The sequence below is a fragment of the Nicotiana tabacum genome, chromosome 10 (genome assembly GCF_000715075.1).
Source record: "Nicotiana tabacum cultivar K326 chromosome 10, ASM71507v2, whole genome shotgun sequence".
Classification (NCBI taxonomy): domain Eukaryota; kingdom Viridiplantae; phylum Streptophyta; class Magnoliopsida; order Solanales; family Solanaceae; genus Nicotiana; species Nicotiana tabacum.
This window is the reverse complement of record NC_134089.1, coordinates 70403968-70418750: the sequence shown is the minus strand read 5'-3', so window position 1 is coordinate 70418750 and position 14783 is coordinate 70403968. Positions and strand designations below refer to the sequence as shown.

Genomic DNA, 14783 nt, shown 5'->3' with positions numbered 1-14783 from the left:
CAACTCAAATCAACGGACTCCAACTAATGTGAGCTACTACGACTTTAGAAGATAGAGAATCAACATAGGGACCTGATACACTTGTGTTTCCGTGACAGCAGTACAAAGTCAACTGTCTACAGGTGGAAAGTGATTGCCTGCACTGTACACAGAAATGATTCAACACAGTTCTGTAGTCACTTCTCATTTGACCTACCAAGTGATTACATCATTCAAGTGATGTCATCCATTTGCATTAACATTAAACATTACAACAAAAAATCACTTGAACACTTGAGAATTCATTCAAGCATTCAAGCATCTGACATTCAAGCTTTCAATTCTCAAGTGCATTAAGAACAATGTTTAACACTACTACGGACCAGTTCCTAGAGCTAGTATTTTGTATGTCCTTAGTTGAGTTGTAACTTTGTAATTGTTCTTCATTGTAATTCCTACTTTGCTTATCTAGAAGCGTTACTTAGGAACCCCTTGTAAAACCATAAACCCTTAGTGTTTGTGTCTTGACTAGAGTTAGTCATGAGTTGAAGTCTTTGTAATAGGTGCATTGCAAAGTTGCTTGTAATAAGTGTATTACAAGTTAGTGAGGGATTAAGAGTTTAATTCCTAGATTGCATAGGTTGTAATCTAAAGTTGCTCATAATGAAGTTGAAATCCTACCAGTGTAGGTCGTGGTTTTTTATCCCCCCCTGAGCAGGGATTTTTCCACGTAAAAACTCCCTGTCTTATTTACTTACTGTTTCATTAGCATTATTAGTGGAAATGCATAGAGGACCTGGTCTCTATATAGTTTGGTGGACTCATATATTCTATCAATTGGTATCAGAGCGGGTTCTTTCTACTACGTTAACACCTAGGAATGATCCTTATGGCTATTCCACCAAATTTTGAAGAAGGTCAGTCTACGTATAGACCACCTAGGTTCAATGGGCAATACTATGGGTGGTGGAAGACAAGAATGCATGATTTTATCATGGCAGAAGATTATGAGTTGTGGGATGTTATATGTGTTAGTCCTTACATCCCAACAAAGAAGACTGGAGACCCTCTAGTGATGACACCAAAGACCAGGAAAGAATACAACGATGCAGATATGAAAGTTGTGGAGAAAAATTTTCGTGCCAAGAAAATTTTGGTGTGTGGCATAGGACCTGATGAATACAACATGATCTCAGCTTGTCAATTCGCCAAGGAAATATGGGAAGCTTTGCAAACAGCACATGAAGGAACCACTCAAGTAAAACAATCTAAGATTGATATGCTCGCCGCTGAGTATGAGCTCTTCAAGATGAAATATGATGAATCTATTGAAGACATACACACAAGATTCACTTTCATCATAAATGAGTTACACTCACTTGGTGAAATCATTCCCAGGAACAAGCTCGTGAGGAAAATTCTTAGTATCTTGCCCAGTTCATGGGAAAGTAAAGTAAATGCTATTACTGAAGAAAAGGACTTGCAAGAGCTGACCATAGATGAACTAGTTGGAAATCTGAAAACCTACAAAATGAAGAAGAAGATAGACAGTGAAAAAAGAGAACCAAAGATGGAAAAGAACCTGGTGCTCAAAGCTAAAAACAATGACTCTAGTGAGGATGGTAGTGACATGGCCTACTTAACCAAAAGGTTTCAGAAGATGGTCAGAAGGAATGGAGGGATATCAAAAAGAGGCAGCTCCAGTAGACCAAAAAGAATTATTACATTTGTCATAAATGTGGAAAGCCAGGGCATTTTATCAAAGATTGCCCTCTCCTAAAGCAAGAACACTTCAAATACAACCCTGATAAAGCAGCAAAGAGGAACCCGATTCCTGACAAACGCTTCAAAAGGAAGAGATCTGCTGACAATGTTGTGAAGAAAGCTCTTGCAACATGGGGAGATTCCTCCAGTGAGTCTGAAGAAGAAACTGATGCAGGTGATAGCTCTATGACGGCAGTTGAAAGTGACGCAAATGAATATGATTCAATATTTGCTTTGATGGCTCAATCTGACAATGATGAAGAGGATGACAATGATGAGGTAAACTTCAGGGATGTTCAGAGAAATCTGAAATCCTACTCTCCTAAAAAACTCATGTCATTAGCAAATGTGTTAATTGATGCCTATCATAGTCTTGTAGATGATAAGGATACCTTAACCATAGATCTAGGAGATGTTGAACAAACTAGAGATGATTTGGTAGTTTGTGTAGTTGATCTGAAGGAAACCATAAGCAATCTGGAAAATAAAAAGGTGGTTTTAACTGAAAAATTGATAGTGTAGAACATGAAATAGATGATTTGGTGGTAGTAGCTATTGACTTAAAAGAAACCATTGAGAATTTCAGTAAAGAAAAAGATGATTTAGTGGAGAAAGTGACTGTTATTGAGCAGTAGAGAGATGACATTTTAGTAGTGATTGTAGACTTAAGGGAAACAATAGAGGAACTTGGAGCTAAATGTAGGCCTGGAAATTCTGAAAAAAGGGAAAGGGGTAGCTAGTGAGGCATACATTAAGCTTGAAAATGAGTTAATTGCTATGGGAACTAGTTTGTGTGCAGAACTTGAGAAAATAGGCAGCTCCAAGCAGAACTGAATAGAGTAAAAAATGATCTTGAGAAGCCCCTTAAGTGGACCTGGTCCTCAGAGGCTATTACTGGCATGTATGTTAATAATGGTGGTAACAGGCAGGGAATAGGTTTCAAAGGGAAAGAACTCCTTACAACCCGCATAGCAAATATGTTACTTTACCCAATAATTGGCTTTGTACCCACTGTGGGAACAATGGGCATTTCAAAGAAAATTGCCAAGCCAGGGTTCAGTCTCTGCAGAAAAACAAAGTTTTTGCTGAGAGAGTAACTGCTGAAAAGTGACCAGGTGCCACTCATAAAAAACGCATGTTACCTGCATGGACTAAAAGAGCACTTATTCATCCTCTTCCTTATTACAAGGGACCCAAACTTTCTTGTGTTCCTAAATCTAACCCGTGATCTCCTTGTGCAGGGAACAATGAAAGGAAGCAGTCAACAATGGTTCATGGATAGTGGATGCTCAAAGCACATGACTGGAAATACCATGGACTTTCTTTCACTAAAAGCCCTACAAGGAGGGAGTTTATCCTTTGGAAATGGGAAAGAGGGGTACAGTCTTGGTGTTGGAAAAATTAGAAAGTCACTCAATCACTCAATTGAGAATGTATACTATATCAATGGCCTTAAGTACAATCTCTTGAGTGTCTCTAAGATATGTGATAAAGGAAACAAGGTGGAATTCTTGTCCAAGATATGCGCAGTTACAAATCTAGTAACTGGTGAGTGGTACTTGTTTCCAAAAGATACAAAAACATTTATGTTGCTGATTTCGAGTTTCTACAAAGTAGTTATCTGAGTTGCTTGAAAACTAATGATGCTAAACTATATCACAGAAGACTAGGGCACGCAAGCTTCTCTTTACTGAATAAGCCAATTCAGAAGGACCTGGTTCGTGGTTTGCCTATGTCAAAGTTCAAAGAACACAAAGTTTCTGATGCCTGCGCTAGAGGGAAGCATGTAAAATCCTCATTCAAGTCAAAAAATGATGTCAGCACCTCAAAACCACTTAATCTCCTTCATATGGATCTATGTGGCCCTATGAGAGTGCAAAACAGGGGAGGAAAAAGATATATCTTTGTGATAGTGGATGAATACTCTAGATTCACTTGAACTCTGTTCCTCAGAACAAAAGATGAAACCTTTGAAGTGTTCGTAGTCTTTGTGAAGAAAATCCAAGTGAAGATAGAATCAAAAGTAGCATGTATTAGATTGGATCATGGAACAAAGTTTGACAATGCTAAGTTTGATGAATTCTGTAATGAGAATGGCATTACTCACAATTTCTCAGCCCCAAGGACTCCCCAAAAAAATGGAATTGTGGAAAGGAAGAATAGATCCCTTGAGGAAATGGCTAGAACAATGCTGATCGACAGTGGGATTGCTACGAACTTCTGGGCTGAAGCTGTCAACACTGCCTGCTACTTGGTGAACAGGTGCATGATCAGGTCTCTCTTGAAAAAACCCCCTATGAGTTGCTGTAACGACCCGAACGGTCGTTTTATGAATTAGCGCCCCGATCCCCTATTAACTGCATTCCCCGTTTTGTTTTTGGTATTGTGAGTTGTCGGGAGGATTTATTTGGAGTTTTGGAGAGTTTTGGGACACTTAATCCCTAAATAAGAGTTTAAGTGTTAGAATTTGGACCGTAGTTAAAGTAGTGTGAAGACAGCCTCGAAATGGAATTCCGTTGGTTCCATTAGCTCTGTTGGGTGATTTCGGGTTTAGGGGCATGTTCAGATTGTGTTTTGGAGATCCGTAGCTTATTTAGGCTTGAAATGCCGAAAGTTGAATTTTTGAAGTTCCGGTTCGATAGTGAGATTTTGATCTAAGGGTTGGAATGTAATTTTGAAAGTTGGAGTAGCTCCGTGGTGTTGAATGTGATGTGTGTGCAAAAGTTTAGGTCACTCGGATGAGGTTTGATAGACTTTTTGATCGAAAGAGGAAATTGGAAGTTTTGGAAATCCTTAGGCTTGGATTGGAAATTGATTTGTGATTTTAGCGTTGTTTGATGTGATTCAAAGGTTGGAATAAGTTTGTATGATGTTTTAAGATTTGTTGGTAGGTTTGGTTGAGGTACAGAGGGCCTCAGGAGAGTTTCAGGTGCTTAACGGAAGTTGATAATCGCACCTGCGTGTATTGGACCGCAGGTGCGGCACCGCAGAAGCGGTTGAAGTACTGCAGATACGGTTTGAGACAAAATGGGATTTAACCGCAGATGCAGCCCAGGCCCCACAGAAGCGGTACCGAATCTGAAGAAAGGAAGTTGCAGGTGCGACTTGGTCTATGCTGAAGCGGGACTGCAGGTGCGGTCCCAGAGCCGCAGATGCGGTTTCAGTAGTCAGAAAAGGGGCAAAATCGAGGGTTAGTTTCAAAACCATAGAAATTGATTTGGGAGCTCGGGATTTGCTATTTTGAGAGATATTTTCACCTGGGTGTTTTTGGTAAGTAATTCTTACTCGATTTTGATTAATTTCCACGAATCTATGCTTAACTTCATCTTTTAAATTCGAATTTGGGGTGAAAAAATTTGAGAAAATTGGAAAAGTTCTTAGACCTAATTTTGGAGTTTTGATCAAGATTTTGATGTCAAATTGGAGTAATTTCTATATATATGAACTCGTGAGAGTGTGAGGATTCCGAATTTTTAAATTCTACCTGATTTCGAAACGTGGGCCCAAGGGGCATTTTGGTCATTTTTCCTAATTTTGCGTATTAGCTTAGAATTAATTAGTGGAATCAATTACTTGAAGTTATATTTATATTATGCAATTGATTTGGACAGATTTCGACTATTTGTAGTCACAGTACCTCGATCTACACATGAAAAACATGCGTAGAAAGGGCATGAGTACACCACAGCGGTACTCAGTAAGTGCCAAGCCTAACCTCGGTCGAGTAGTGACAAGGAAGGTCAGGGCCTTAGTGATTATAGTTGAAAAATGAGGTAAAACAGTATAGAATACGACACTATAATTAAATGCTAATAGTATGAAGTAACACAGGATAATAAGAACAACAACAACTATAACATAGACAAAATAATCACAGAAGGAATACAATTCAACACAGATATAACAACTGGGGATCTCTTAGTATCCTGAGGATCTCTTATTATCCTCAATATATGTGTTGGGGATCTCTTGGTATCCTGAGGATCTCTTAGTATCCTCAATATACGTTCTAGGGATCTCTCGGTATCCCTCACTACAGTCCAAGTCGATATATGTGCAGGGGATCTCCTGGAACACAAATCCATAGTCCCAAAGTAAACAGGCAAGGGGATCTCCCGGGATATCGTCCTGTAGTCCCAAAGGAAACACACAACAGCAACATGAAGAATACTCAATTCAATTCAAATTTCATACCAAGGTAAAACAGGTATTTCTAGTCTAACATGCTGCACATAATCCAAATAAGGCAGTTTGAGCAAGTAAAGCAATTAAGTCAATTAGACATGTTTCCCTAAGCTAACATCAGGCTTAAATTGCTAGTAGTATAAACAGGAAAGGAAACACAATTATAGTTATTTAATGAAAACATGATTTTCAACAATTAGCATAAGTATGCACTCGTCACCTCACGTACAAGGCATTTCAAATATAAACAATACCAAATCCTAAGGGGAGTTTCCCCTTCACAAGGTTAGGCAAGCCACTTACCTCGAACTGGCTCAAAAATCAACCAGAAACCACACTCTCGCCACGAGTACTCGACCCCAAATGACCCAAATCTATCCAAATCAATTGCATAATGTAAATATAACTTCAAGTAACTGATTCCACTAATTAATTCTAAGATAATACGCGAAATTAGGAAATATGACCAAAATGCCCCCCGAGCCCACATCTCGAAATCGGGTAGAATTTACAAATTCGGAATCTTCACACTCTCACAAGTTCATATGTACAGAAATTACTCCAATCCGACATCAAAATCTTGATCAAAACTCAAAAATTAGGTCTAAGAACTTTTCCAATTTTTCTCCAAATTTTCCACCCCAAATTCGAATTTAAAGGATGAATTTAAGCATAGATCCGTGAAAATTAATTAAAATCGAGTAAGAATTACTTACCCAAAACATCCAGGTGAAAATCTCTCTCAAAATCGCAAATCCCGAGCTCCCAAATCAATTTCTAAGGTTTTGAGACTAACCCTCGGTTCTGCCCCTTTTCTGACCAGTGAAACTGCATCTGCGGCTCTAGGACCACACCTGCAGTCCCGCTTCTGTGTAGACCAAGTCGCACCTGTGACTTTTCATTAAATGGATATTTCCACACCTACGACTTCCTTTCTGCAGATACGGTACCGCTTCTGTGGTGCCTGGGCTGCATCTGCGGTCAAATCCCATTTCACCTCAAACAACATCTGCGATACTTCAACCACTTTTGCGATGCCGCACCTGTGGTCCAATACACGTAGGTGCGATTATGATAGGTTTAGCCAACTTCATTTTTTCTCCTAAGTCCAATTTAACTTTTGTTAAGCACCTGAAACTCACCTGAGGCCCCCGGGACCTCAACCAAACCTGCCAACCAATCCTAAACCATCATACGAACTTATTCCAGCCTTCGAATCACATCAAACAACGCTAAAACCACAAATCGCTCTCCAATCCAAGTCTAAGGATTTCCAAAACTTCCAATTTCTGCTTTCGATCAAAAAGTCTATCAAACCTCGTCCGAATGACCTGAAATTTTGCACACACATCACATTCAACACCATAGAGCTACTCCAACTTTCGCAATTCCATTATGATAGTTAGATCAAAATCTCACTATCAAATCAGAAACTTCAAAAATTTAACTTTCGGCATTTCAAGCCTAAATAAGCTACGGACATCCAAAACATAATCCGAACACACTCTTAAACCCGAAATCACCCAATGGAGCTAACAGAACCGGTGGAATTCCATTCTGAGGCTATCTTTACACTCTCCGACTATGGTCCAAATTCTAAAACTTAAACTCTCATTTAGGAACTAAGTGTCCCAAAACTCTCCGAAACTCTAAATAAATCCTCGCAACAACTCACAAAAGCAGAAACAAACATGGGGAATGCAGTTAATAGGGGATCCAGGCGTTAATTCTTAAAATGACCGGCCGGGTCGTTACATCCTCCTACACTTAAATATTCGTTCGTCCTCGAACGAGCATAGAGACATACCTGAAGTAGTGAAAATATGAGGGTAACGGCTGTGCATATCCTACTTGGTCTCCAAGGTCGCCTCCTCGACAGGCTGACCTCGCTACTAAACCTTCACTAATGCAATGTTCTTTGACTTCAACTTCCGAACCCGCCTTTCCAAAATCGCCACTGGCTCCTCAACATAAGATAGATCCTTGTCCAACTGGACAGAACTGAAATCCAACACGTGCGACGGATCACTTTGATACCTTCGGAGCATCAAAATATGAAATACCAGATGAACTCCTGCCAGGCTGGGAGGTAAGGCAAGCTCATAAGCAACCTCCCCAACACATCACAATATTTTAAAAGGACCAATAAAACTCAGACTCAACTTCCCTTTCTTCCCAAATCTTATAACGCCCTTCATAGGCGAAACCCGAAGTAGAACCCGCTCTCCAACCATATAGGAAACATCACGAACCTTCCGGTCCGCGTAACTCTTCTGTCTAGACTAGGCTATACGGGGTCTATCCTGAATCACCTTAACCTTCTCCAAAGCATCCTGAACCATGTCTGTGCCCAATAATCTAGCCTCAACTAGCTCAAACTAACCCACCAGGGATCTACACCGCCTACCATATAAAGCCTCGTACGGTGCCATCTGAATGCTGGATTGATAGCTGTTGTTGTAGGCAAACTCCACCAATGGCAAGAACTGATCCCAAGACCCTCCAAACACAATCACACACGCACGGAGCATATCCTCAAGAATCTGAATAGTGCGCCATGACTGTCTGTCCGTCTGAGGGTGAAATGTTGTACTCAACTCCACCCGAGTACCCAACTCATGATGTACGACCCTCTAGAACCATGATGTGAATTGAGTACCTCTATCTGAGATGATGGAAACTGGAATACCATGCAGATGAACAATCTCCCAGATATAAATCTATTACATCTCGCGATTTTCGTATGTTAAAATTTCGTTTTCAGTTAATCGACGTAGACTCGGGGATGAGATCATCTTGATGTTAACGTACTTACGCTATTTATAGCAAGCAATAAATAAGTGTTATGAAGGACAAAGGGGTACACGAATTAAAGAAAACGAGTTTTGTTGAAAGTGGCCAATTTGGAATAAAATATGGGTGAAGCGATAATACCTTATAATTATGAACTAGTACCATGCAAGGTACCATATGACCATGGTAGTATAATATATAAAGTATATATGAAGTATTTTAAAAATATATAGAATTTTAAGTAATTTGTGATAATTTTTAAATTATGCGGGTAATTGATTAATTACCGGATAACAGAATATTACCTAGTTAACTAATAAGTGGATAAAAATTTATAAATTAACCCCCCACACACGTGGCAAGAAGCCACCTAAGTCAAAATATGACTAAGAACTCACTTATGCAAGATGTCACTTATGAGAAATGATGACTAACCAAGATATCTTTATCTGCTAAGATTAATTATGAATCAAATGAAATTCTTTCAAAACTTAAAGAACCAGAAACGTTTTTCCTTTCAAGACTTCAAGGGAGCCACAAACTTTACTATCCTAAAGTAAAGTAATATCCATCTTTCTTGGTTTGAAAAGTTTCAAAAACAAAACTTAAGAAAAAATTCGTTTAACATTTCAAATTTCGTTCAAGAATTTCGCAGAAGTAGATTTGTTCAAATAATTCAAGAAATAGGTATGTTAAGGCCCTCCATTCTTTCTTTTGGCATGGTCCAAATTATTCTGAAAAAACGAGAAAACACACAGTTTCCATAAATTACTCCATTCATAGAATTATTAGGGGTGTCTATATTCTTGATTTCCCATGAAAATTATTATTATTTTCTGTTCATGGGTCTCAGAATAATACGTAGTTGGAAAAGTTTATCCGGAACGAATATTCAGATTTTGAAATATTTTTCATGCATTTCACTCATGTGCATTGACCCATGACTAGATGGAGTTATATATGCATATATATATATATATATGTAAATATATGTATATGGGATATAGGAAAAGGTTACGGCCTTATATACGCCCCACCACCTGATCAGCTGGTATATGTTGATGATGTTGCCCTTAGTGACCGAGACGATATGATGAGATGCCCTCAATGGCTTGATGATATTATGTACACCCATAGATATGAATGACACGACATTTATACGCACGTGCATGATATTATAAACGTTTCAGAATTTACAAAGTTATTCAGATTTAAAGATGTGTTTCTGTATTCCATGTTTCATCTATGTCCTTTACGTACTAATTTTCATGCCTTACATACTCAGTACATTTTTTCGTAATGATGCCCTATTTCACGGGGCCTGCGTTTTATGCCCGTAGGTCCAGGTAGGCAAGCTGACGGTCCCCTTCTTAGGATCCCTGATCAGCGAGAGTTGGCGTGCTCCATTTGATCCGGAGCTGCTTTTGATTGTGGTATGATACATTTGTATATATATATGTATATGGGTATGATGTGGCTCAGTCCAGTCTTTGTACAATTATGTTTCTGTTAAAGTTCTGTGAACAATATATCTAGTTTGATTGTATGTGGCCTTGTCGACTTTCAGTGTTGGATGTATAGTTGTCTATAGCAGCCTTGCTGGCTCGCCCACTGTGTTCTACATGTATACGTACACATGCCTTGATGGTATGTTTCCTTCACGTATGTTATTTTCGTAATGCAGCAGATGTTATACAGGTTCATATCTTAGACGCATGCTTAGGGGTGTTTGACAGATAGGACTCAGGCACCCAACACGGCCCATCGGTTTGGGTCGTGACAAAAGTGGTATCAGAGCAGTTCTGTCCTAGGGTTGTCCACAGACCGTGTCTAGTAGATTCTTGTTTATGGGTGTGTCGTGCACCACACTTATAGACAAGAGGCTACAGGACATATAGGATGTTATCCTCTCTTTTTATCTAAGATCGTGCGATACAAGAATTCATGCTCCTCACAATATGCTATATTTTCAACGATGCCTCCAAAGAGTACGGCCGCCCAGAAGGGAAAGTCCGTTAATGGTGAGACTACTAGTCGAGCGCCACGATTTACCAGGGCTCGGGGAGAGTCTCATAGTGAGGTTCCATCTCTGACTTCACATACTCTACCCTTTCCAGAAGAGCTCCGAGGGGCACCAGCTCCAGTGCCCGCCACTGTACACTTAGTACCTCAGCCGGATGTGCCGGGTCAAGAGATGAGAGATGCTATTCAATTATTAACCCGATTAGTAGCTGCACAGGCTCGTCGTCAAGAAGTAGGTATTGGTCATGCATATAGGCCCGTTAGTGCGAGGGTTCGTGATTTCATTAATTTAGACCCTCTAGTATTTATTAAAGCAGATCCAAATGAGGACCCTCAAGTATTTATTGATAGAATGTAGAGGACATTAAGGGCAATGAAGGCCAATGTGACTTAGTCTGTTGAGCTTGCTTCCTATAGACTCCGAGATGTTGCAGTTAATTGGTATGAGTCGTGGGAATTATCTAGAGTTGAGGATGCCCCTCTAGCAGTATGGCAGGAGTTTACAAAAGGTTTTCTCCATCATTATCTGCCACCAGAGCTTAAACGGGCCATAGTTGATAGGTTCTTGACCTTTCGGTAGGGTAGCATGAGTGTTCGGGAGTACATTCTTCAGTTTGATTCGTTGGCTAGGTATGCTCCCACTATTGTATCTAAGATGGAGTACCGAGTTCACCAGTTCGTGGTGGGATTAGAGCCTTACTTGCTTAATGATTGTATATCGGTCTCGCTTCAGCCAGACATGGATATTTCTCGTATTCAAGCATACGCTCAGGGTGTAGAGGAGCGTAAATAGAAATAGAGGGCCGATCGTGAGCATGATAGAGCCCAGAATAAGAGTGCGAAGTCTTCGGGTGATTTGGTGAGTTTCGAGGTGGTTAGAGGCAATAGTACTCGAGGTATCCATCCCAGCCATTGGCTAGCGTACCCCCTCAGTTTGACGGTAAGAGATTTGATCGTTCTACATATTCAGGGTCTGGTCAGAATTTTAGGGCGTCAGGTTCTCAGTATAGGGGTGAGTCAAATCAGATGAGGCCACCCTTGCCACGATGTACTCAATGTGCTAACCAACATATCGGGAAGTGCCGTATGGGATTAAGTGTTTGTTATACTTATGGTTATCTGGGCCACGTTATGAGGGATTGTCCGATGAGAGGTGATGCAAGCATAGCTCAGCCAGCGGGATCTGTAGCTGGTTCGTCATCATTAGTACGCCTCCTTGGGCAAGGTCCCCAAGCACCAACAAGTCATGGTAGAGGCAGAGGCGGAGCATCTAGCTCGAACAACCCTCAGAATTGCATTTATGCATTGGGAGGACGACAGGACCAAGAGTCATCGCCTGATGTTGTTACAGGTATATTATCAGTCTCCTTATATGATGTATATGTGTTGATTGACCCAGGTTCCACCTTATCATACGTTACTCCATTAGTTGCTGGTAAGTTTGGAATAAAACCTGAATTGGTTAAACCTTTTGAGGTGTCTACACCTGTTGGGGAGTCGGTGATAGCTAAGTAGGTATATAGGGGTTGTATAATAATAATTCATGGCCGATCTACCATAGTAGACTTAATTGAGTTAGATATGGTAGAATTTGATATTATAATGGGTATGGATTGGTTGGCTTCTTGTCATGCCAACGTTGATTGTAGATCAAAGATAGTCCAATTTTAATTTTCAGGGGAGCCTGTTTTGGAGTGGAAAGGTAATACAACATCGCCTAGAGGAAGATTCATTTCCTATCTCAAGTCAAAAAAAATGATCAATAAGGCCTGTATTTATCATTTAGTTCGGATTCAGGATATGGAAGTAGAGTCACCAACCATTCAGTCCATCCCAGTGGTTAATGAGTTTCCCGATATTTTTCCCGATGAACTTCCGGGTCTGCCACCAGAGCAATAAATTGAGTTTTCTATTAACCTACTACTAGATACTCACCAAATATCTATTCCTCCCTATAGAATGGCCCCCATAGAACTGAAAGAGTTGAAAGAGTAGCTAAAGGACTTACTTGAAAAAGGCTTTATCAGACCTAGTACATCACCGTGGGGAGCACCTATTTTGTTTGTGAGAAAGAAACATGGTTTCTTACGAATGTGTATTGATTATAGGCAGCTGAATAAGGTGACGATCAAGAATAAATACCCGCTCCTGAGAATTAATGATTTATTTGATCAGCTGCAAAGTACCAAGTATTTTTGAAAGATAGACTTGAGGTTCAGGTAGCATCTGGTAAGGGTTAAGAATGAAGATATTCCGAAGACAACATTCAGGACTAGATATGGGCACTTTGATTTTCGGGTTATGTCGTTAGGTCTGACCAATGCCCCAACAATATTCATGGATTTGATGAACCGTGTGTTTAGGCCTTTTTTAGATCTGTTCGTAATTGTATATATTGACGATATATTGGTATATTCTTGTTTAGAGGCTGAGCATGCAAACTATCTGCGTACTGTGCTTAGAGTTTTACAAGAAGGGAAGCTCTATGCAAAATTTTCTAAATGTGAATTCTGGTTGAACTCTGTAGCCTTCCTTGGGCTTGTTATTTCGGGTGAAGGTATCCAGGTGGATAAATAAAAGATTGAGGAAGTAAAAACTTGGCCTAGTCCTACAACACCGATGGAGGTCCGTAACTTTCTTGGTTTGGCAGGTTATTACAGGAGATTTGTGGAAGGATTTTCTTCCCTTTCAATGCCTTTGACAAAGTTGACTCAGAATGGAGCAAAGTTTCAATGGACTGATGGTTGCGAACGGAGTTTCCAGGCATTAAATGACAGATTAACTTCAGCACCGGTTGTAACGGTTCCAGAAGGGACCTATGGTTATGTGATCTATTATGACGCTTTAGACGTTGGATTGGGTTGTGTGCTGATGCAGCATGGAAAGGTTGTAGCTTATGCTTCTAGACAACTAATAAAGCACGAGAAGAACTACCCGACCTACAATTTAGATTTATCTACGGTGATTCATGCACTAAAGATGTGGAGGCTTTACTTGTATGGCATTCATGTTGATATTTATATGGACCATAGGAGCCTCTAGTACATATTCAAGCAAAAGGAATTGAATCTATGCCAAATGAGATGGTTAGAACTACTTAAAGACTATGACGTTGATATTTTATACCATCCGGGGAAGGCGAAGGTAGTAGCCGATGCCCTCAGCCATACATTTATGGGTAGCCTGTCGTATTTGCAGCCAGAAAAGAGGGGAATAGCCCATGAGGTTCATCATCTAGATAGTCTTGGAGTTCGGTTACTGGACTCAATTTATATTGGATTTACTATTCAGGATACGACAACATCTTCTTTAGTAATTGAAGTAAAGGAATGCTAGTATGAGGATCCTATGTTAGTTCATTATAGGGATACCACTCTTCAGAAAGAGAAGACGCCGTTTGAAATTACAGAAGATAGGGTCCTTAGATATCAAGGACGATTATGTGTGCCTAATGTTGTAGGGCTGCATCGGCAAGTTATGGGAGAAACTCACTATTCTCATTATTATATCCATCCAGGAGCAACAAAGATGTATCATGACATCAAGGAAGTATATTGGTGGGACGGAATAAAAAAGGATTTAGCAGAATTTGTTGCTCAGTGTCCTAATTGTTAGCAGGTTAAGATTGAGCATCAAAAACCCGGTGGATTATTGCAGGCTATGGAGATTCTGACTTGGAAATGGGAAGTAATCAATATGGACTTCATTGTAGGCTTACCTCGTACCCAGCATAAGTTCGATTCGATATGGGTGATTGTTGATAGGCTTACAAAGTCATCCCATTTTCTACCCATTAGGACTACATATTCCTCAGAGGATTATGCAAGGCTTTACATTAAGGAGATAGTACGACTACAGGGTGTCCCTTTATCTATTATCTCGGATAGAGGAGCTCAATTTACAGATAACTTCTGGAGGTCTTTCCAAAAGGGATTGGGGACTCATGTCAGTCTTGGTACATCATTTCTTCCCCAGACAGACGGACAAGCTGTGCGTACTATTCAAACACTGGAGGATATGTTACGAGCTTGTGTAATAGA

General features: G+C 40.0%; 1 protein-coding gene across 1 annotated transcript; it reads left to right on the top strand.

Annotated features, from left to right (window-relative positions):
• The first annotated feature begins 859 nt into the window (after positions 1-859).
• Positions 860-4081, top strand: LOC142165163 (uncharacterized). The gene is made up of 4 exons (XM_075223778.1): positions 860-1642; positions 1726-2235; positions 2669-2850; positions 3697-4081. Exons 1-4 carry the CDS (start codon positions 860-862, stop codon positions 4079-4081), a joined length of 1860 nt encoding a protein of 619 aa, XP_075079879.1.
• Positions 4082-14783: the final 10702 nt, after the last annotated feature.

Coding starts and splice junctions, on each gene's coding strand:
- LOC142165163 (XM_075223778.1), top strand. CDS start 860: ATGATCCTTATGGCTATTCCACCAAATTTTGAAGAAGGTCAGTCTACG. Junction 2,236..2,668: donor GCAATCTGGAAAATAAAAAG/GTGGTTTTAACT, acceptor TGGTGGTAACAG/GCAGGGAATAGGTTTCAAAG. Junction 2,851..3,696: donor GAGAGAGTAACTGCTGAAAA/GTGACCAGGTGC, acceptor TCTGTTCCTCAG/AACAAAAGATGAAACCTTTG.